At 50.0% G+C, this 18,108-nt stretch overlaps 1 protein-coding gene across 8 annotated transcripts; it reads left to right on the top strand.

Annotated features, from left to right (window-relative positions):
* The first annotated feature begins 440 nt into the window (after positions 1-440).
* On the top strand, positions 441-17,630 carry LOC136767445 (tropomyosin alpha-3 chain). Of its 8 annotated transcripts, XM_066721225.1 has the most exons (10): positions 448-708; positions 1,515-1,640; positions 7,878-8,011; positions 8,117-8,234; positions 8,340-8,410; positions 9,152-9,227; positions 11,895-11,957; positions 12,067-12,136; positions 12,242-12,320; positions 13,154-13,487. In XM_066721225.1, the coding sequence occupies exons 1-10, from the start codon at positions 595-597 to the stop codon at positions 13,155-13,157; spliced, it is 855 nt and encodes a 284-aa protein (XP_066577322.1). In that variant the 5' UTR covers positions 448-594; the 3' UTR covers positions 13,158-13,487. The 8 variants fall into 8 exon arrangements, with proteins under 8 accessions (XP_066577325.1, XP_066577324.1, XP_066577322.1 ...); XM_066721228.1 differs by lacking the exons at positions 9,152-9,227; positions 13,154-13,487 and adding an exon at positions 10,165-10,240 and having other exon boundaries at positions 441-708; positions 12,242-12,324; XM_066721227.1 differs by lacking the exons at positions 9,152-9,227; positions 12,242-12,320; positions 13,154-13,487 and adding exons at positions 10,165-10,240; positions 16,626-17,630 and having other exon boundaries at positions 447-708.
* The last annotated feature ends 478 nt before the right edge of the window (positions 17,631-18,108 follow it).

Here is an 18,108-nt window from a genome sequence, read left to right as displayed (position 1 = left end):
GAGAGGGGGGGGAGAGGGAGAGGGAGAGAGGGGGAGAAAGAAGGAGAGAGGGGGAGAGAGAGGCGGAGAAAGAGGGAGAGAGACAGGGAGAGAGAGGTGAGATATATGGGGAGAAGGAGAGAAAGGGAAAGAGAGGGAGGGGGAGAGGGGGGGAGAGAGGGGGAAAGATGGGAGAAATGGGGCAGGTGGTGGGGTGAGAGGGGGAAGATGGGAAGCAAAGAGGGGGAGAGACAAAGAGAATGAGGAGCAAAGGAACTGAAGGACAGAGAGAGAGGGAGGAAACATGAGAGTTGTAGGGAGGGAGGGAGAAAGGGTGGGAAACCGGGGACAGGGATACAGAATGGTATGGGGGGGCGGGACCAGGGAGGAGGTATAAAAAGCACATTAAAAAAAGAGAGAATAACCCAAGTGTTGGGGCTGACTCTCGCTCTCTCCCTCCGTCTCTCCTCTCTCTCCCGTCAACCTTCACTCTACGGGTCCTCAGCGTCAGGTGCCGTCTCCCTCTGTCTGTCTCTCTCTCTCTCTCTCTCTCTCTCTCTCTCCTGAGTGTCTGTGTTTCTGTTTCACCCCAAACGCCACCGTTCCTTCGCCAAGATGGAGGCCATAAAGAAGAAGATGCAGATGCTGAAGCTGGACAAGGAGAACGCCTTGGACCGGGCCGAGCAGGCCGAGGCGGACAAGAAAGCAGCCGAGGAGCGGAGCAAACAGGTCAGAGAGAGGGAAGGAGGGAGAGAGATGGAGTGAGGAGACGGGGGACAGAGTGGGTAGAAAGGGGAGAGACATTGTATGTCAAAATTACTGTAAATATATGTTAGAGTCTTAATTTACGTCACTTTGAATTGAATTGAATTGAGGGGGAGAGGGAGAGAGAGGTGTAGAGGAAGAGAGAGGGAGAGAGGGAAAGTGGTGGAGAGGGAGAGGGAGATAGAGAGAGAGGTGGAAAGGGAGAGGGAGAGAAAGGTGGAGAGGGGAAGGGGGATGGAAAAGACGAAGAGAGAGAGAAAGAAGGGGAAAGGGGGGATGGGAGAAGGGAAAGGAGATAGGGGGGACAGGGAGAGTGGTGGGGGGGCAGGGAGGGAGGTGTATTAGTGTGTGAGTTAATCGCCAAGAAAGGTGAAAACGAGATCGAAGGCTGGTAGCTGAGACTGGGCTGAAACCTGAGCGTCACATAGTTCTCACTCTCTTCTGTCTCTGTATCTTTCATCCCTCTGTCCCCCTCTCTTCCCCCATGTGTCTTTCTGTCTCTGTCCCTGTCTGTGTCCTCCTGTGTCTGCGTGTGCCTCTATCCCTTGTCTCCTGTCCCGTGTGTGTGTGTGTGTGCGCGCGTCTGTGCATCTGTCTCCTGCGTGTGTGTGTTTGTCTCCTGTGTGTGTATGTGTCTCTGTCCCGTCTCCTGTCCCCTGTGTGTGTGTGTATCTCTGTCCCTTGTGTGTGTGTATCTGTCCCCTGTGTATGTATATTTGTCTCCTTTGTGTGTGTCTCTGTCCCCTTTGTGTGTGTGTATGTGTGTGTAGTTGGAGGATGAGCTGCTGGCCATGCAGAAGAAGCTGAAGGGGACAGAGGACGAGTTGGACAAATACTCCGAGGCGCTGAAGGACGCGCAGGAGAAGCTGGAGCTGGCGGAGAAGAAAGCTGCCGATGTGAGTCCCAACGCACCCACTCACAACCCTGCTACACAACACACAACTCTCGCTACACTATATAACACCGGCCCCTCCAGCCCTCTACCCAAAACATCCCGGTGACTCCTCCAGTTCTCTGGGGGTGGGGGTTATATAAATAGCACTGAGATCCCCCCTCTGTTCCATTCTCAGGGGGGAAACTATGACAGCATCCCTCCAGTATTAACACACAGCTCTCAGCTGGCCACCTGGGCACTGCCGCCAGGCCTGTGAGAAATGCCTGGCTCTCCGTCCCCCCCGTCTCACGACGCTATCGCGGCCCTCTGCAGTTACCAGCAGCTGGGCTCACAGGCCAGACGTCCCATAGCTGTAGCAGCCCCCCCACTCTCCCAGCTTCCCCCTCCACTCAACTCTGGCTTTTTGGAACTGAAAATCCCAAAACTTCAAATTTATTTTCAAGGAGAAAAAGGCAGTGGCTCACTCAGTCAGTATGTCAGTCGTGTGTCAGTCAGTCAGTGTGTCAGTCAGTGTGTCATTCAGTCAGTCAGTGTGTCAGTCAGTCAATCAGTGTGTCAGTCAGTCAGTTAGTCAGTGTGTCAGTCAGTCAGTCACTGTGTCTATCAGTCAGTCAGTCAGTCAGTGTGTCAGTCAGTCAGTCAGCCTGTGAATCAGTCCGTCTGTCTGGTTTTCGTAATTAGGGCGTCACTGAAATGACTGATGAGCAAAGCTGAAGACACGGGATTAGAGTCATTAAGACAGAAATAATCATCAGCATGGATGTGAGGGATACGAGATGAAGCAGAACTTGGTGACAGAAGGAGCGGTAGAAACTCGGGTTCTGAGTTCGCGAATGCACAGCGCTGACGAGGAGCGCCCTCTGGCGGCAAACTCGGCAAGCGCACAAGGAACAACTTCTAAAGTTGTGCTGACATCTGGCGGCCAGCCTGCAGGAGTTATTTTCAAAGAGAGAACATGGGGCAGGAGATCAAATCAAAACAGCCTCAGTAGCAGACAAACTCTCTGCGCGTCACCTTTTGAATAACAGGTTAAGGGGATAACCATATCAGAATGAAAAACTGTAGAATAAAAAGTGTAGAAATAAAGACTGCCACCCCCTAGTCATTCTCTCCAGAGGGAAGATTTGAGAGCTTTCTGATCTTCTGATCTACACTGCCTTGAGGGGAGGCAACCATTAGGCCTGGGTCTAAAACTGCGGACCCCCGGGCATTTATTTTCTCCTATAAAAATCTGCCATCTTACAGGAGTTTTTATCTCCTCCGTGCTTATATTTTATTAATCGTTTGTGGTATACCTATTTGTTTATTCTTGTTGTCTGAGATTGATCAATCTGTGGCTACCCTGCGAAGGGGCAATACAAAGATCTGTCACGTCCCTCTGGTTTTAGAAACCCCACCTGTCCCAGATCGTGTTCCGCTTTGCTGTAGGCCAAGATGCCACACGGTTTACAAACTGGCCTGGCGGGAAGATGCCACGGGGGCAAATGAATGCAGTTTGATGCCAACTGTTGCCAGTCCAGAAAGGTGACCCGTGTCTTGGTAATGCTGTCACGACACTTTACTGCACTTTACTGCAACTTTACCCAGGTTAGGTTAGTGCTGCAGTAAAGCATGGCACTAATCTCCCAGCCTGGCACTGGGATGGTGCATATAAAAGAGGCAAAGCTAGATTCAAAGCCAGAACCCGCTGGATGGATGGCGTTTTCGCAGGGCTGAGCTCCAGCTGCCCGTCTCTGCAGGCGAGTGTGATTGACTGGAAACGCGCACCTGCATACCTGCCCGCGGTGACGTCAGCCGGGCGTGTGGTGGCGAGGCGGAGGGGCGGGGCGGAAGTACGTCACTTCCCGAGCGGGCCAGGGGCGGAGCAAGCCGGAAGTGGCGGCGAAGCAGGAAGTAGGGAGCGCCTGAGCGAGCAAGCGATTCGGGCTCAAGGGGGGGCGACACTCACACTGCAACCGCCTTCTGCGACCCACGGAGATCCGAGCAGCGAGCGAGCCGGCGACTGGATCAGACCCGGATCGGTAGCGAGGTTGTCGGGAGAGCCGGCGGGGGGGCCTTGTGTAGAGATCGGCGCGACCTGGACTTACTTTGGGCTGTTTTTGTTCGGGCGGGACCTATTGCACCACAGTAGTGATTTAAATACGGTTATTTCAGGGCTAGTTTTTCATATCTGTCTTCACCCCCCCCTACAAGAGCGGCTGATCCACGCGAGAGACACTTTAACCCCCCCTCCCATTACGCGGCTTCACCGAGAGACCCCCACACATCTCCCTCCCCACCCCACACACACACGCAGACATGGCCGGGGTGAACAGCATCGAGGCCGTGAAGCGCAAGATCAAAGTTTTGCAGCAGCAGGCGGACGAGGCGGAGGAGCGGGCCGAGGGGCTGCAGCGGCAGGTGGAGGAGGAGAAGCGAGCCCGGGAGCAGGTAACCAGCCTGGGTGTGTGGGGTGGGGGGGTCCTGGGACGAGCCGGTGGAAGAGGGGCCTCGGATGAGGGAGTGGGAGGGTTAATGCTTTCATTTTTTTTTTGGGGGGGGGGGGGAACCGGGTGCAGCGGCGACGTGCTGCATCCGCGGTGGGGCCGACTCACATGGGTGTGTTAAACTAGTCCCGGGTGAAGTTTTGAACTCCAAAGAAAAGGAGTGGTGGCGCTTTAAGACGCTGGAGGAGCCTTTTATTGGGGGGGGGCTTTTGAGATTTAATGTGTTGTAGTTGATGCACTAGTTTGTCCTTCTCCGGGGTTTTGCGAGTTAATGATTACACTGCAGTGCTGCTGCTGCTGCTTTCTGTGCGGTTTACTGCACAGGCCGGTTGGTGCCAGGAAGTAATGAGATCAGAGATGGGGGTGCTGGGGAGTGCCTGAGCCCCGGGCAGTTTGTGAGCAAAATGGGTCTGAGTAGATCCTAACTGATACTGCTGTGGGGTCTGTTTCAGTCATCACCCATCTGCAAACTGTAGCCCTAGATGTGTAGTTGCATGGCTAACTACTGGGTGTAAAGGTTAGTTTCACTGAACTGATAGTAGATCCTGTCTGATACTATACACCATGTGCTCTTTCACAAGAATAGCCCACTGCAAATTGTAGCCTTAGTAGATGTAGCTACTGGTGGTGTCAGTGGATGTATATGTATATGAGAGATGGCAACCACTATTCGACACTTCCACCACCCCCCACGCCCAAGAGAAATGATTTGTTAAGGAGTCCGCCCACGTTTTTCTCGTTCCGTTTGTGTAGCTGCTGCCTTTGGGTGCGCGTCACTTGGTTGGTCTGAACTGGCACCCTTACAAGGCGCTGGTACAGTTTCTAGAACACGCTCTAATGGGCATTGAGTTAAACCAGAGTTCACTTTTACAGGGACCCCCCCGTGGCACCTTCCCCCGCTCCCCTTGCCGTATTAGGCAGTTTTTGGGATGGTTTGGTGTGCCGTGGTGCGTACCAACGCCCGTACGGATTCCTCCTCAGTCCTGCACCAGCGAGTTACCCGAGAGAGAGAGACCAAGCCCAAGACAAACCCGCCAGTTTCGTTATGTGCTCATTTTAGAAAGCAGAATTCCCCTTGATGTCTGTCTTGGCAGCGGTACAGATTTGGAGACCTAGCAGCGTAGCAGGCACATCCAGGACCTGTAGCCTGGTGTGTGTGTATATAAAAGTTGGCTTTACATGTTTTAGTCTTTCGACACCTCTATCTGGCTGATTTTCGGGGAGCGTGCACAGACACACATGGAGTTATGCAGTGCGCAGTCTTCTACATGTGTCTGCTGTGTCAGAATCTGTCCTCGGCGTGTTTGGGGCTGCAGTGCGGGTCCCTGTGTTTTTTTTCCCCCATTATCCAGCCTCTCTACCAGGTTATTTATCAGTTTCTCTACTGCACATTTATATATTGTGCGAGTGTAGAAAGACTGATCAGTGTCTACCACACAGTCGCCCTGTTCATGGGGAGCTCCGACCAGCTGTGGCGGGCGCTGATTTGCATGTTGTGGTACATGCTTCTGTGAATTTCTCCATCTCTCATTGAATGAGGAACAGGTTGGTTGGTGGGGTGGGGTGGGGTGGGGTGGGGGTGTTTGTGTGTGAAGAATAATGGCCCACTTGTGTTTTGTACACCTAAGGTCTGTTCATAGCGGTTCTGTAGTAATAAACAACAAATGGTTGACGTTCTGAACTACCACCTCAATGGCTGAGAGAAGAATGCATGCTCTCCTTCTTGTTCATTCTGTGCGTTTTCTGTTTGCATCCCCTGTGCAAAATGTATTAGATATCATACCCTCCCTGCATGTCACCCAGCTGTGCAGAGACACAGACACAGACTCTTCCCCCCGCTGGTCCTTCTGCCCTGCGTCACTGGGTTTGAGCTGTGGCACTCCTCTCCCGGCTTGCCAGGACTGGGGCTGAGACCCTACTGGACTGGACTGTGTCTCTGCAGGAGCAGGGCAGAGACCCTGCTGGACTGGACTGGACTGTGTCTCTGCAGGACCAGGGCTAGAGACCCTACTGGACTGGACTGTGTCCCCAGTGAGGCAGTGCAGCCGATCAGTCCCTCCCAGATGCTGTGCTTCAGCGCTGGCGTGTGCAGCTGTGCCCTCGCAGGGTGCCGAGGTAGCAGGCCTTCCTGAAACGTCAGTAGCTTAAACTATCCAATTAAGCCCCTAACGGCCCTCATTAAGGGCTTTGGGGGCAGTGGGTGTAGACACGGTGGGGGGTGTGCTTGGCAGCGGTACCTCAGACCTATGAAAGCGGCTGGTTGACCACATGGCTCTCTAATGACCGTAGGCTTTAGCAACTGACCCGTTTGCTTAGGGGGAAAGAAAACACCATTCTGACCCAGTGCTTTTATATGTTTTGTTTCGTTGTAGTTAAATAATTGGTCTAATTATCTAATGAAGCATGAGGCCACAGCAAAAACCGGAACAGAGAGAGGAAGGGAAGGAGAGTTTTCCATTGTGTACAGTCCATGTAGTGATATCACTGGGATTCGGGCAAAATGACACGGCCGTGTGTGTGAGAGAGAGAGAGAGCGACTGCCAGCGTGTGATGCCTGTAGAATCCTGTCAAAAGCTGAATTAAATAAATTAGTTGGATAAATCCAGTGCAGTGTGGGGATCTCTGTCGCCTTATGACATCATGAACAAAAAGTGGGAGATCCCCTTTCTTCAGGTTACAGATGTCCATTTTAGTTAGCCACTAGAAAATTTGACATGTCAATTAAGCACTTTTCTGAGGGCTGCATCAAAACTACTGCACCCTGGTACTGATCTTAATTAACACGAGTTCAATTTGGAGTCCAAATCTGCAGAGCATCCACAAGTGTTAATTAAAAGAACTAGGGAAGAATAAAATATCTTGGGCATATTCTGGGATGTGATCCAGTGTACGGTGTGGTTTTTGTGGCCGCGATAGGAATGCTTTGGCGCTGTCTTAACTTTTGGACTGTATGTATTTTTGATCAGCGTGTAGCAGTGCGATTACCCTACTGAGGCAGGATGTGAGGGTATCAGTTGGGTGTGTGGTTTAACTTTTTTATTTATATTCTTTCTCTGAATGATTTGGCCTGTTGAGGAAATGACAGCGCTAAACGCTTGCCGTCCTTTCAAAATAAGGAACCAGAGATAGGGCAGATAAGAAGGTGGCACACACACACACACACGCTTTGCTCGCGCACGGTGAAAAAGAAAGTGTGCGCCCACGTGTCTTCGCTCGAGGAGTGTGAGAGAAGAGAGTGAGTGTGAAAGTGATTGTGATGGAGCGACAGAGTGTGGAGGAGAAGTGAGTGGAGGGGGGTGTAGGTGGGCAAAGATGAAACGGAGGAGGGTAGATAGTAGAATGTTTTAGAAGAGATGGGCGGTAGTGATGGAGAGGGGTGAGAAAAGTGCTTTTCAGGACAGAGGGGTGGTGACAGTGATAGGAAGGAGGTGGAGAGCAACAGACAGAGACAGACATAGGAGGAGGGTGGGGAATAGGGATGGAGAGAGACGGATGCATTGAGGGAGAGCCAGGCTGTGGCTGTGTGTGGCTGTGTGTGGCTGTGTGTGGCTGTGTGTGGCTGTGTGTGGCTGTGTGTGGCTGTGTGTGGCTGTGTGTGGCTGTGTGTGGCTGTGTGTGGTAGAGCCAGGCTGTGACTGTGTGTGCTGGTGCCAACTTCCCGTCTGTGCCTGCCACCCTTGCTCTCATGCCGTGGCATCTGCCGGCTCCAGCGTGTGCAAATGTAACCGTGTCCCCTTGTCTCTGTGCCCTAGGCGGAGGCCGAGGTGGCGTCTCTGAACCGCCGCATCCAGCTAGTAGAGGAGGAGCTGGACCGGGCCCAGGAGCGGCTGGCCACAGCGCTGCAGAAGCTGGAGGAGGCTGAGAAGGCAGCGGACGAGAGCGAGAGGTGAGCGCTGAGGCCCATGGGGGGGGTGGGGGTCCGTGTGGTTTGCTTTACACGCCGCTCTGCATAAAGCAAGGAGTGTTAACCCTTTGATCCCTCCTCCCTCAGAGGAATGAAGGTGATTGAGAACAGAGCCCTGAAGGACGAGGAGAAGATGGAGCTACAGGAAATCCAGCTGAAGGAGGCCAAACACATCGCCGAGGAGGCCGACCGCAAGTACGAGGAGGTGAGGCCTGGCACCCGTACTGTCGCGCTGTAGCCGCAGAGACATTGTGCGCTCTGACGCACTGCGCTGTGTCGCTCGTTGACCCCTGTCTGTGTGTCTGTGCAGGTGGCTCGTAAGCTGGTGATCATTGAGGGAGACCTCGAGCGCACAGAGGAGAGAGCTGAGCTTGCAGAATCGTGAGTCACACCATGATGCAGCGCACAAACTACACACTTCACACACCTACACTCACTACACACTTCATGCACACACAGCTACATATGTCACGCACCTACACTCACTACACTTTCTACACACACCTACACCCTCACTACACACTTCATACCCCTACACACTTCAAACTCACACTACACTATCTACACACCCCTACACCCACATACCCACTCACTACACACTTCACACACACACACACACACACACCCCCATAAACTCTCACTACACACTCCTACACCCTCACTACACACCCACATACAGCCTCACTACACACTTCTCACACACACACACACACACACACACACACACACACACTCCCTACACACCCATACACCCTCAGTATACTCATACTACACACCCACATAACCCCTCACTACACACTAGCACAGTATCCAGCCCAGTGACTCATTCCAGTCAGTGCAGCCCTATAGTCAGTCACTGGCCGCTCTCTGCATCTCACCTGTGATTAAAGCATCTGCTGAGTGAGTTCATTATTAATCACCATCACCATTATTAACATCCCTGTGTGTCCTGAAGGGGGCACCGCCTCCCATCCGAGCCCCCTCCTCCATTATAACGGTGTCCGCCTCTCTCTCCCCCACCCTGTCTGTGCCCGCTGCCTGTGCATGCCTTGGTGTGTGTCATCCATGATCCCCCCCCTCCCCCTCTCTGCACGCGCTCGGCCCGCTGTGACCGACTAACAGCAAGGCCAGGGCCCTGGAGGAGCAGCTGCGAGGCTTCGACCAATCTCTGAAGTCGCTGCAGGTGTCCGAAGAAAAGGTACCGCCCTCCCTGCCAGTTCTTCTCTGCTGTTTGACAGAGCCCCAAAGTTTTGTTTTTGTTTTCTTGTTTACTTTCTACTTTAATTTCCTCCACCCAGATATGACTGCAGGCTGTCGTACACTCTCGGTTTTTTTTTTTTTTTTTATCATCATTTTTAATTTTAATGTGTTATTTTGGTGTTCGGTTGGGTCCGGGGAAAGAGAAATGACCGGAATCCTCGGCGCCGGTGTTCTCCTTTCTAACCACCAAATTCCATTCCTCTTCCTCCCGTTTTCCTGCCTGCAGTTTCTTTTTTTCTATTCCTGCCCAGGGTGTCTTGTGCCCCTAAATGCACCGGTCCACAAAAAAATATATAGCGTCTTTTCACTCGTGTGTGTAAAGTTATATAGCGCCTTTTCTCAGTTCGTGCAGCTGCGGTCTCCACCCTCTCTGCTCCCTCTCTCCCATTCGTGTCCCTTGCATGAGTTAACTCCTCCCTCCTGTGGGCTGTCCAATTGAAATCCATCTTATTAATACTTCAATCTCTGGTTCAATCATCCCCCACAAATGTATCCAGGTTCTTTAGGACTGAAGTGACCATCGGTGTCGATCTTTGCCACAGACGTTCAGAATGAGACAGAGTAGAAAAATACACAATCTCAAGTTTCCCTACACAGGATGCAACCTCAATTCTGCCTACATTCCTTAATACATTTAAAAGCATTTGAATCCATCTTTACCTCACTGGCCTTCTGTTTACTCTGATTTTATTCCTAATCTCATTGGATATCTCTCATCTTCTCTTGAATGAGACTATTCTCTGATGCCTCTCCTCTCCTCCCTTCCCCTCCCCTCCCCTCCCCTCCCCTCCCTCTCTACACTGCTGTCTTCTCTTATCTGTTCCCTCGCAAAACCACCAAAACAAAACACACCAAAAAAAAAAACCAAAATGCAGCAAATGTGCGGAACTGGAGGAAGAACTGAAAAATGTCACTAATAACCTTAAGTCCCTGGAGGCGCAGGCAGAGAAGGTAGGAGAGACTTGTCCTGCTATCTGCATGCCTGTCTGCAGTGTGGGGGGGTGGGGGGGCGTTGAATTATGTTTATTTTAATGTGACACTTTTTGTCATGTGGGGTCTCCGCATCGAATCGCCCCCTTAATTAGGTCTAATTGGGACCCCGTCCCTGTTCTCAGGGTCCTCTGTGTTTGTCTGGCATGCCGCGTGTAGCAGGTACGGCACCCTCTCTACTCTCTGTGCCGCAGGACTAAACTGATACTGGGAATACTGGAAACTCCATGTGTCACGTGTAGCTTTTTACTCGTGTGGTGTGTTTGTATGACCAGCGTGTCTGTGTGTGTGTCATGATGTTGCATGTTTATTTTTATGCCCGTGAAAACTTTGCATCTAGCAAAAACTCGTCTCTCTCCGTGTCTCTCTCCGTGTCTCTCTCCGTGTCTCTCTCCGTGTCTCTCTCCGTGTCTCTCTCCGTGTCTCTCTCCGTGTCTCTCTCCTATTTTTAAGCTCTGTAAGTGATGTCATCAGAGGCTAACCTCCCAGCAAAATCGGTCCCACTCCAGCACTGAAACGGCTTAAGTTTGCAGTGAAAATTATTCCGACTGACTTACCCAAAAAACAGACCAATCTGGCCATAAGTGTGAAGCGGTTTGTCCCAGAAACTAGGAAGTTGGGTCCCTTTCTGGGTTTATCTCGTTACCATGGAGCTAACAAAACAAAGGACAAAGAGAAGGAAAAAAAAGCAGAAATGTGAAAGAGAATTTCCACCAAACCCGGGGATGGGGAAATGGAACTTCGGTGGGGGGGGGGGAGGAAGAGCCAGACCCCAAAAATAGATTCTGAATTTCTCTCCTCACTTCCAACAGAAGTGACACTTATACATTTATAAGAGAGAACATTCTCTCTCTCTCCCTCCCCCTCCCTGGCCTCTTTTCCTCCGTCTCTCTCCCTCATTCCCTTTCTGACAGTGATCTGAGTCGGGTTGGGACAGCACAGTCTCTGGCAGGGTGTTGCTCGCGTACTTTGCAGCTGTACAGGCTGGGTGGGGCTCTGAACCAGCAAAGCGTGGGCCAACTTTTTTTGTTTTGTTTTCCCTTTTTCTTTTTTAAAGGTTTCCCCATTTTAGTGCGCGTCTATTGTTTATCTGCGTGTCAAGCTGGTAAAGGTGTTGTCCGCTTCCCTCGCAACGACCCGATCTTCCTAATTCGTGTCTCTTGACTCCTTTTAAAAGCAGAAACTCAGCTGGAACTCAGTCTTGCCCGGGGCCAGAAACGGTTTACAATTGGGCTTTGAGTGCAGCTGTGTGTTCGGAGCCAGGCCTGAATCTTCACGTGTTTGTTTGTGTGTGTGTGTGTGTTGCATTGTGTGTAAAAGCAAGTGGGAGACTTTTTAAGTTTGTTTTTCCTCTCTGACTTTTTGAGTCTGCAGGCCTGGAGAGGGGAGAGGGGAGACAGGGGTCTAATTTGTCGGCGCTGAATTTCCTTACCTGCAAACCTGTTCTGACTGGTTTGGGATTGGGAAGGGGAAAACCTGTCTGTCTTTCTCCCCTCCTTCCTCTTAGCACACCCTCCACTTCTCTCTCTCCCCTTCCCAGTCCAGGGTTCGGGTGGGGTTTCTTCTGTCGACATTTGCAGACGACTGAATCTCTGATTTTCTCTCTCCTCTGCAGTATTCCCAGAAGGAAGACAAGTATGAGGAAGAGATCAAGATCCTGACCGACAAGCTCAAGGAGGTACGGGCTCACATTTTCACATTTTATTGTTTTTGTGCTGCATTGTTGTCCGTCCAGTCCAGTCAGGGACCCTGGTGGCTAATGGTGCTGTTGTCCTTTGTCCTGGCAGGCTGAGACCAGAGCCGAGTTTGCGGAGAGGTCAGTGGCCAAGCTGGAGAAGTCCATCGATGATTTGGAAGGTAGGCCTGTTCCCTCCTTCTCTCTCTCTTCCTTCCTCCCTCCCTCCATCTTTGTGTAGTCTGAATATCTTCCTCCCTCTTACTCTTTCTCTCTCTGCTCCCCAGATGAGCTCTATGCCCAGAAACTGAAGTACAAGGCCATTAGTGAGGAGTTGGATCATGCTCTGAATGACATGACCTCCATGTAAATATAGAGTCTGCATGTGTGTGCGTGTGCGTCAGTGTCTTGACTAACTAGACTGACCCGAGGAACAAACACACACACACACACACACGTTACTGCGTGTTACTTCTCTCTGTGCAATACTACTTCTTCAAAAAAACAACAACTGCAGGGCACTGGCAGGAGTTGCAGCCATGTTATGTTGTGCAGGAGGGACCAACTGTCACTGTAGCATCACACCGATGACGGAATACGCACACACAACACACACACACACACACACACACACACACAAACGCACAAAAGCGAGCAGAGGCACAAACGCACAGCTGCAACACACACATGAAAACTGTGTGCAAATGCATGCAAACGCACCCTCCCTCACTCTCTCAGGATGTCCTTGAAACGAGGAAAATCGTATCTCACCACAAACTTCCCCTAAGACGACAAAGCTCTTCTCCAAAATAACTGACAGTTTCGGCAACCACAGTGACACAGACTCGCCGACAGGAAGTTGAAGCATCACAGCGGAGTTATTTTGTTCTCCATGCTTTCTATAGCTTAGTTTCCCTGTTATATTTCCAGCTATCGAGTTTTTTGTGCTTTTTTGTTCCTGGCCATTTTGCAAATGGCATTTTTCTAGAATTGTAAATAACCGGGTGCAAAGGAATGGTTTCCCTCACTAACCCTGCCTGACTAAAGTGACCGGTCTGAGTGTGTGTTACATCTGAGCCGATTGTAAGCCACGTGTAACGCAGTAGTTTGTATGGTTATGCATGTCTCGTGTGGCGTTAACACCCTGGAGGCTGCCACGCTTCAAATAAGTCAATGACTACCTTCTTGTTTTCAAACAGATAAAGGGTCCGTCCCCAAAAGCCCTCCCCCGCGAAACAATCGTGCCACCTGGGCAGTTCCGCCCTTCGGTTCAGGGAAACACCAGTCATCTCTTTTCTGCCTCTGTCGACCATGTCTGTTTCTCCTCCTCTCCTCCCCCTCCTCCCTTCCTTGTTTCTTTTCTTGTGCATCAGCAATCGCTTCCTCTGGTGTGCTGTGCTGTACTGTACTCCACTTCCCGTCTCTGTACTCCACTTCCTGTCTCTGTACCCTCTCCTGCTGTCACTGTTTTAAGAGCTCTGTCCTGTGGCTGACAGTGTTTCTGAGTAAAAAAAAAAAAAAAAAAAAAAAAAACACACAGACGCATAATATTGAAGGCATACATCACCCTCCCCCCTCTTTCAAAAGAAAAAGAAAAAAAAAAAAAATCAGTGCATTGATGTTTCTGTCTGGTTTATTGGCGTGTGTGGTCATGTGACTAGTCTTGGGGCATGGATTTGGCGGCTGCATCATGGTTTCTCTGGTGGTTTTTTCATCACTGTAATGCATTGGAATGGTGTTGGTGTTATTTTCCCCCTCCCTATTGCGGAGTGGTGATTTGACGGGTTCTGGTCCGGTCGCGGTCCGAGTGACAGGAGGTGGGACGCTTGAAGTACTGTGATAGTCTGTGCTGAGCCGGGCTGCACCGTCTTTGCCATTTGGGGTCCTCTGCACCAGTAAGAGCACCAGATATGCCACTCTCATCCTTATTAGTGTAATTACAGCTACTGGCCACTGTGGGAAAGTCCCATGATGCACTTCTGTAGTCATAGAAAGATCATCGAAACCATCTGTTAAGTTACACATGCACAACTGCCACAGCGAAGGGGTTCAAGTCCTATGAGACCCACAGTTTCTCCACACTACAGCCTAACTGTGCCTTGGTGCCCCAGCGGGTGCATTGACCCCCTAAACCCAACCAGCCCAATAGGGGGCGCCACTGTGTGGTGGTGCACTTGCACAGAAGACAGGGAAAGCCACTGGTGAAGAAATAAACCCAAAACAAACTCCCACCTGGAGGAAACGAGTGTAGGTCCCCACCCTCCAAACAGAAAGTCCCATGAAGCTTCGCTCTTGGCCAGATTCAGCACTGGGTGTCTAAAAAAGAGCTTGTGACGATGGTAGGTCATAATCGGGGTGGAGATCCGTCCCAGTCATCCCAAAGCACCTCACCGCAATAAGAGCTGCACCTTTAAAACAAACCTTGTAGATGTTCCAGGAGGCGGGAGAGCAGGCGATGCACGAACGCCCTGGAATCGGACCGCGAGTGACGGCCGAAGAATAATGTGAATTTAATGGGGGCTCGGATGTAGGGGTTTTATGAAAATTGGTCAGTCTGTAATGAGGGGCGTCCTGATGTTTTTGAGTAACTGATATGGATAGCGGACGTGGTTTCTCAGTCTGAATCAGTCTGGGCAAACTGGATGAACTGTACACAAATGTAATCTAAACATACATACTTACATACATGTATACTTGCATACAGTGGGAGGGAGATATTGCAGTGACTGAAGGGAGAGCGCGGGTCTGTGAAGAAGAGAGGGGGAGGTGGAGAGGATTAAAGGAAGTCCTAGAGACGTAAGGTTGCGATCGCAGCATGGGCCAACTCAGAGTTGGGCAACGTCGGGAGTCGCTTACTGTTTTTACACGCATACACACGCATGCATTGGGGGAGGGGGGAGAGGAATGTCAGTTGTGCCCAAGTCTGGACTTGTTAGTTTTCACACCAGTCTGATCATGCATTTTTCAAACATCCAGTTAAGAGAGACACAATTGACACACATTGTTCATGCCATCAAACACCGTAAACCGTTAAAACGCACAGTTCATGGACTCGAAGCTGTTTATTACCTGGGTGACACACACACTATAGCACACGCTGCCCCAAGCCAAAATGACGTCGCCCTAAAGTTACATATTTAAGGACAATTATGTCATCGTAACGCACAGATCTCAGGATCTCTATATTCGGGTATAGCGAAGGGGATTGGAGCACCGTGGCGCAGCGGGCACCAGTCACAGGGCTCCACTGGGGTGGGGCATTGTGATGCAATGTGGGCGGGGCCTGGCAAGATCAGACAGGTTCAGGGTAAAGTATGCGAGAGAGAGAGAGAGAGGGAGGAAGGAAGGACGCACCCAGTCAGAAATGCTGTGAATGCTGATTACAGAGCAGTTGCCCCACCTTACAGCAAGAGTTCAGTGAGACATGACTGATTGCTGCGCCTGTAAAGACATGAGTGGGGGGGGGGCTCTTATCTCTGTGCTTGTGCTTTTACTTTTATTATTATTATTTCCTGGTCTGCATGACAGTCTAGCTTAGATGTTCTCCACCAGATCATCATAACATTCACTGAGCCCAAACCAGCTTCAGTCCAGCACTGGGATAACTCTGTGCGTTGAGTTAAAGGATTTGATAATTTAATTTAAATATTTTTACACCCTCATTACGGTACATTCAGTGCCAATAAGAGGTTGCAGCACGGCCTCCTGTCTCTCCGTCTCGTCCCCCCACAAATCTGTGCAAATTGTTCAAAAATTCTGCGATTTAAAAAGGTGTTTTCTTTGGAATTCTTTGACCGTAAGATCAGAAAAAATGTGTTTTGTTTAATGAAATTAACAATTAAAAGGCATCAACTGAGACAATGACGGCTGCTTAAGCTTTTCTACAATCCCCAGGTCTCGAATGAACATGTAACACTGTGAATGACAATACGAACATGTTCCTCATGACCAATCAATATGAAAATGAAATAGAATCAGATCTGATTTAAAATGCATACAATTACATGAACTATAAATGCATACACATTCCTTTTAGATGACATTACTGTACATGACAGCTTTAAACATTAAACTGAAACTTGAGTCCTTACACGTCGACATTGTGATGCTTGGAGTCTGAAATCGCATCAACTGTAACACGTCAGAATAATGATTTAGCTCAGTTAAAATAGGAAGCAGTCAGTTTGTATTTGTCAACATGTTAACGTTAGGGGTGTGTGTGTGTGTGCAGGTCACGTTATCTGCCTTTTCTCTTCAGAAACTGGTTGTATGTTCTTGTCAAGGTGCTCTGGTGTTTTAACACGAGTGCAGCAGGAGTTTCACTTTGTTTGCTGATTTGATCCGAGATGATCATCAGCTGTTGATGTCCTTGTGTGGTCGGTCTTTGCTTCACACGGTACAGTATAACTGGCCGCAATCCTCGTGAAGATCTGTGTCCTCTGTTTAGCTGAAACATTTCCCACTTTACGGTTTGATCCAACACTATTTGGTCTCAAAACCAAATTAGACCTGCCTCTATGGGTAACTTGTGTTGGCAACGTGAACCTATTTAGTCTTGTCCCTCCTGTGACAGTAAAAGGAGATGAAATAATACAAAATGAGATGGAAAACGTTGAGGAAAGGTGGTGACAGACGGCCGGATCTAACGGCGCTGTGCTTGTCTCCCTGCAGAGAGACTGGCCGTGGCCAAGGAGGAGAATGTCAAGATCCACGCCACGCTGGACCAGACCCTGCAGGACCTCAACAGCTTCTAGGTCTGCGCCGCTCCCCGTGGGGGGAACCGCCTGGCTGTGGCAACACCACTCCTTCCTCCTCCTCTCCTCCTCCTCCTCCTCCTCCTGGTCTCTCACCTTCCCTCCCCCTCCCTGTCCAACCTCCCTCTCCAGCCTGCATTAAACCCGCCCCCTCTTTCTCCTCTCTGTCTCTCGCCCTGTTTTCGTTCTTTACTCTTCCCCTTCTTCCTCCTCCTCTTCCCCCGATCCCCCATCTCTTGTCTCTGAGGGGAAGACTGGGGGGTGGTTCTCTCCATCTTCCCTGTACTCCTCTGTTGTGTGTCCATCTCAGACACTGCTACAGTGAGGGTGCCAAATTTTTTTCTGCTAGCTAGTGAGTGTTTTTTTTGTGTGCCACAATTTATATTTTTGGTGGAGAATGACTGATGGGTCTCTTCTCTGGACATTACAGGGGATCATGTTTCTTACAATTTTTGTAACTGGAATGGGTGGGGGTGGGGTTTGAGAGGAGGAAGGGGAGAAAAGTGACCTCCATGTTTCTTCAAATGTAAAAATCACTCCTAGCCAATCACGATCTCTGATCATTCTTGATAACTGCCAATCCTTGTGCAAGGATGACTCGGGGGGAGGAGCCAATTGAATTCTATCAAACTGCCAAAAGAGGTCAGAGGTCATCTTATTGCAAGAGATGAAGGGAAAGAGGGATTGGGGTGTTGGGGGCGGTGAAAAAAACCCCATTAAAGTCTTAACAATTTAGCCCGAGAAACGTATCCAAAATTAAATCAAATCTGAAAATAAACTGCAATAATGTTTTAAACTGCGAAACAGGCACACGTTGGAAGGTGTTCACTTTTTGTAACGGTCGTTTGCTTCTTTGTAATAATTATGATGGAAACCATGAATGATTTGAATAAAGAAACAATCTTATTGACATTCCAAACCCCCCCTGTCTCTGGCTGCTTTTTATCTGCTTTTATCATTTATCCACTCATCCATTGTCTGATGGTTTTAGTCCAGGGGCGTCAGACTCCAGTCCTGGGGGGCCGCAGTGTCTGATGGGTTTTGTTCCAGCCCAGCTCCTTGACTCCTTATTTGGTCTAATTAATCAATTAACTGGATTAATAGAACCCTTCTCCAGACTCTGGAATGTTCTGTGGGTTGAGTTTTGAGTCAAACAAATTGTCAGGTATCGGCTATAAAAAATAAAATATGAAAGTTCTAGATAAGCCCACCTGAGTAAATGATGACACTAATTTAGTAATTGGGAGCTTCTGTTGGAGCACTGCGGTCCCCCAAGGCTAGCCTGCCACCCCTGTAATCTAGTTTGTGGGCTCAACGAGTATGGAGACTCCGCTGGCTTTGCGTCCCGGTCTCAACACCAAGTATTTCATCATGACTTCAGCGTTGGTGACGAGAGGAGC

Source organism: Amia ocellicauda, chromosome 14 (assembly GCF_036373705.1).
Source record: "Amia ocellicauda isolate fAmiCal2 chromosome 14, fAmiCal2.hap1, whole genome shotgun sequence".
In the NCBI taxonomy this organism is placed as follows: domain Eukaryota; kingdom Metazoa; phylum Chordata; class Actinopteri; order Amiiformes; family Amiidae; genus Amia; species Amia ocellicauda.
This window is presented reverse-complemented; position numbering and strand designations above follow the sequence as displayed.

Coding starts and splice junctions, on each gene's coding strand:
- LOC136767445 (XM_066721227.1), top strand. CDS start 595: ATGGAGGCCATAAAGAAGAAGATGCAGATGCTGAAGCTGGACAAGGAG. Junction 8,012..8,116: donor GCAGCGGACGAGAGCGAGAG/GTGAGCGCTGAG, acceptor CTCCTCCCTCAG/AGGAATGAAGGTGATTGAGA. Junction 8,235..8,339: donor CCGACCGCAAGTACGAGGAG/GTGAGGCCTGGC, acceptor GTGTCTGTGCAG/GTGGCTCGTAAGCTGGTGAT.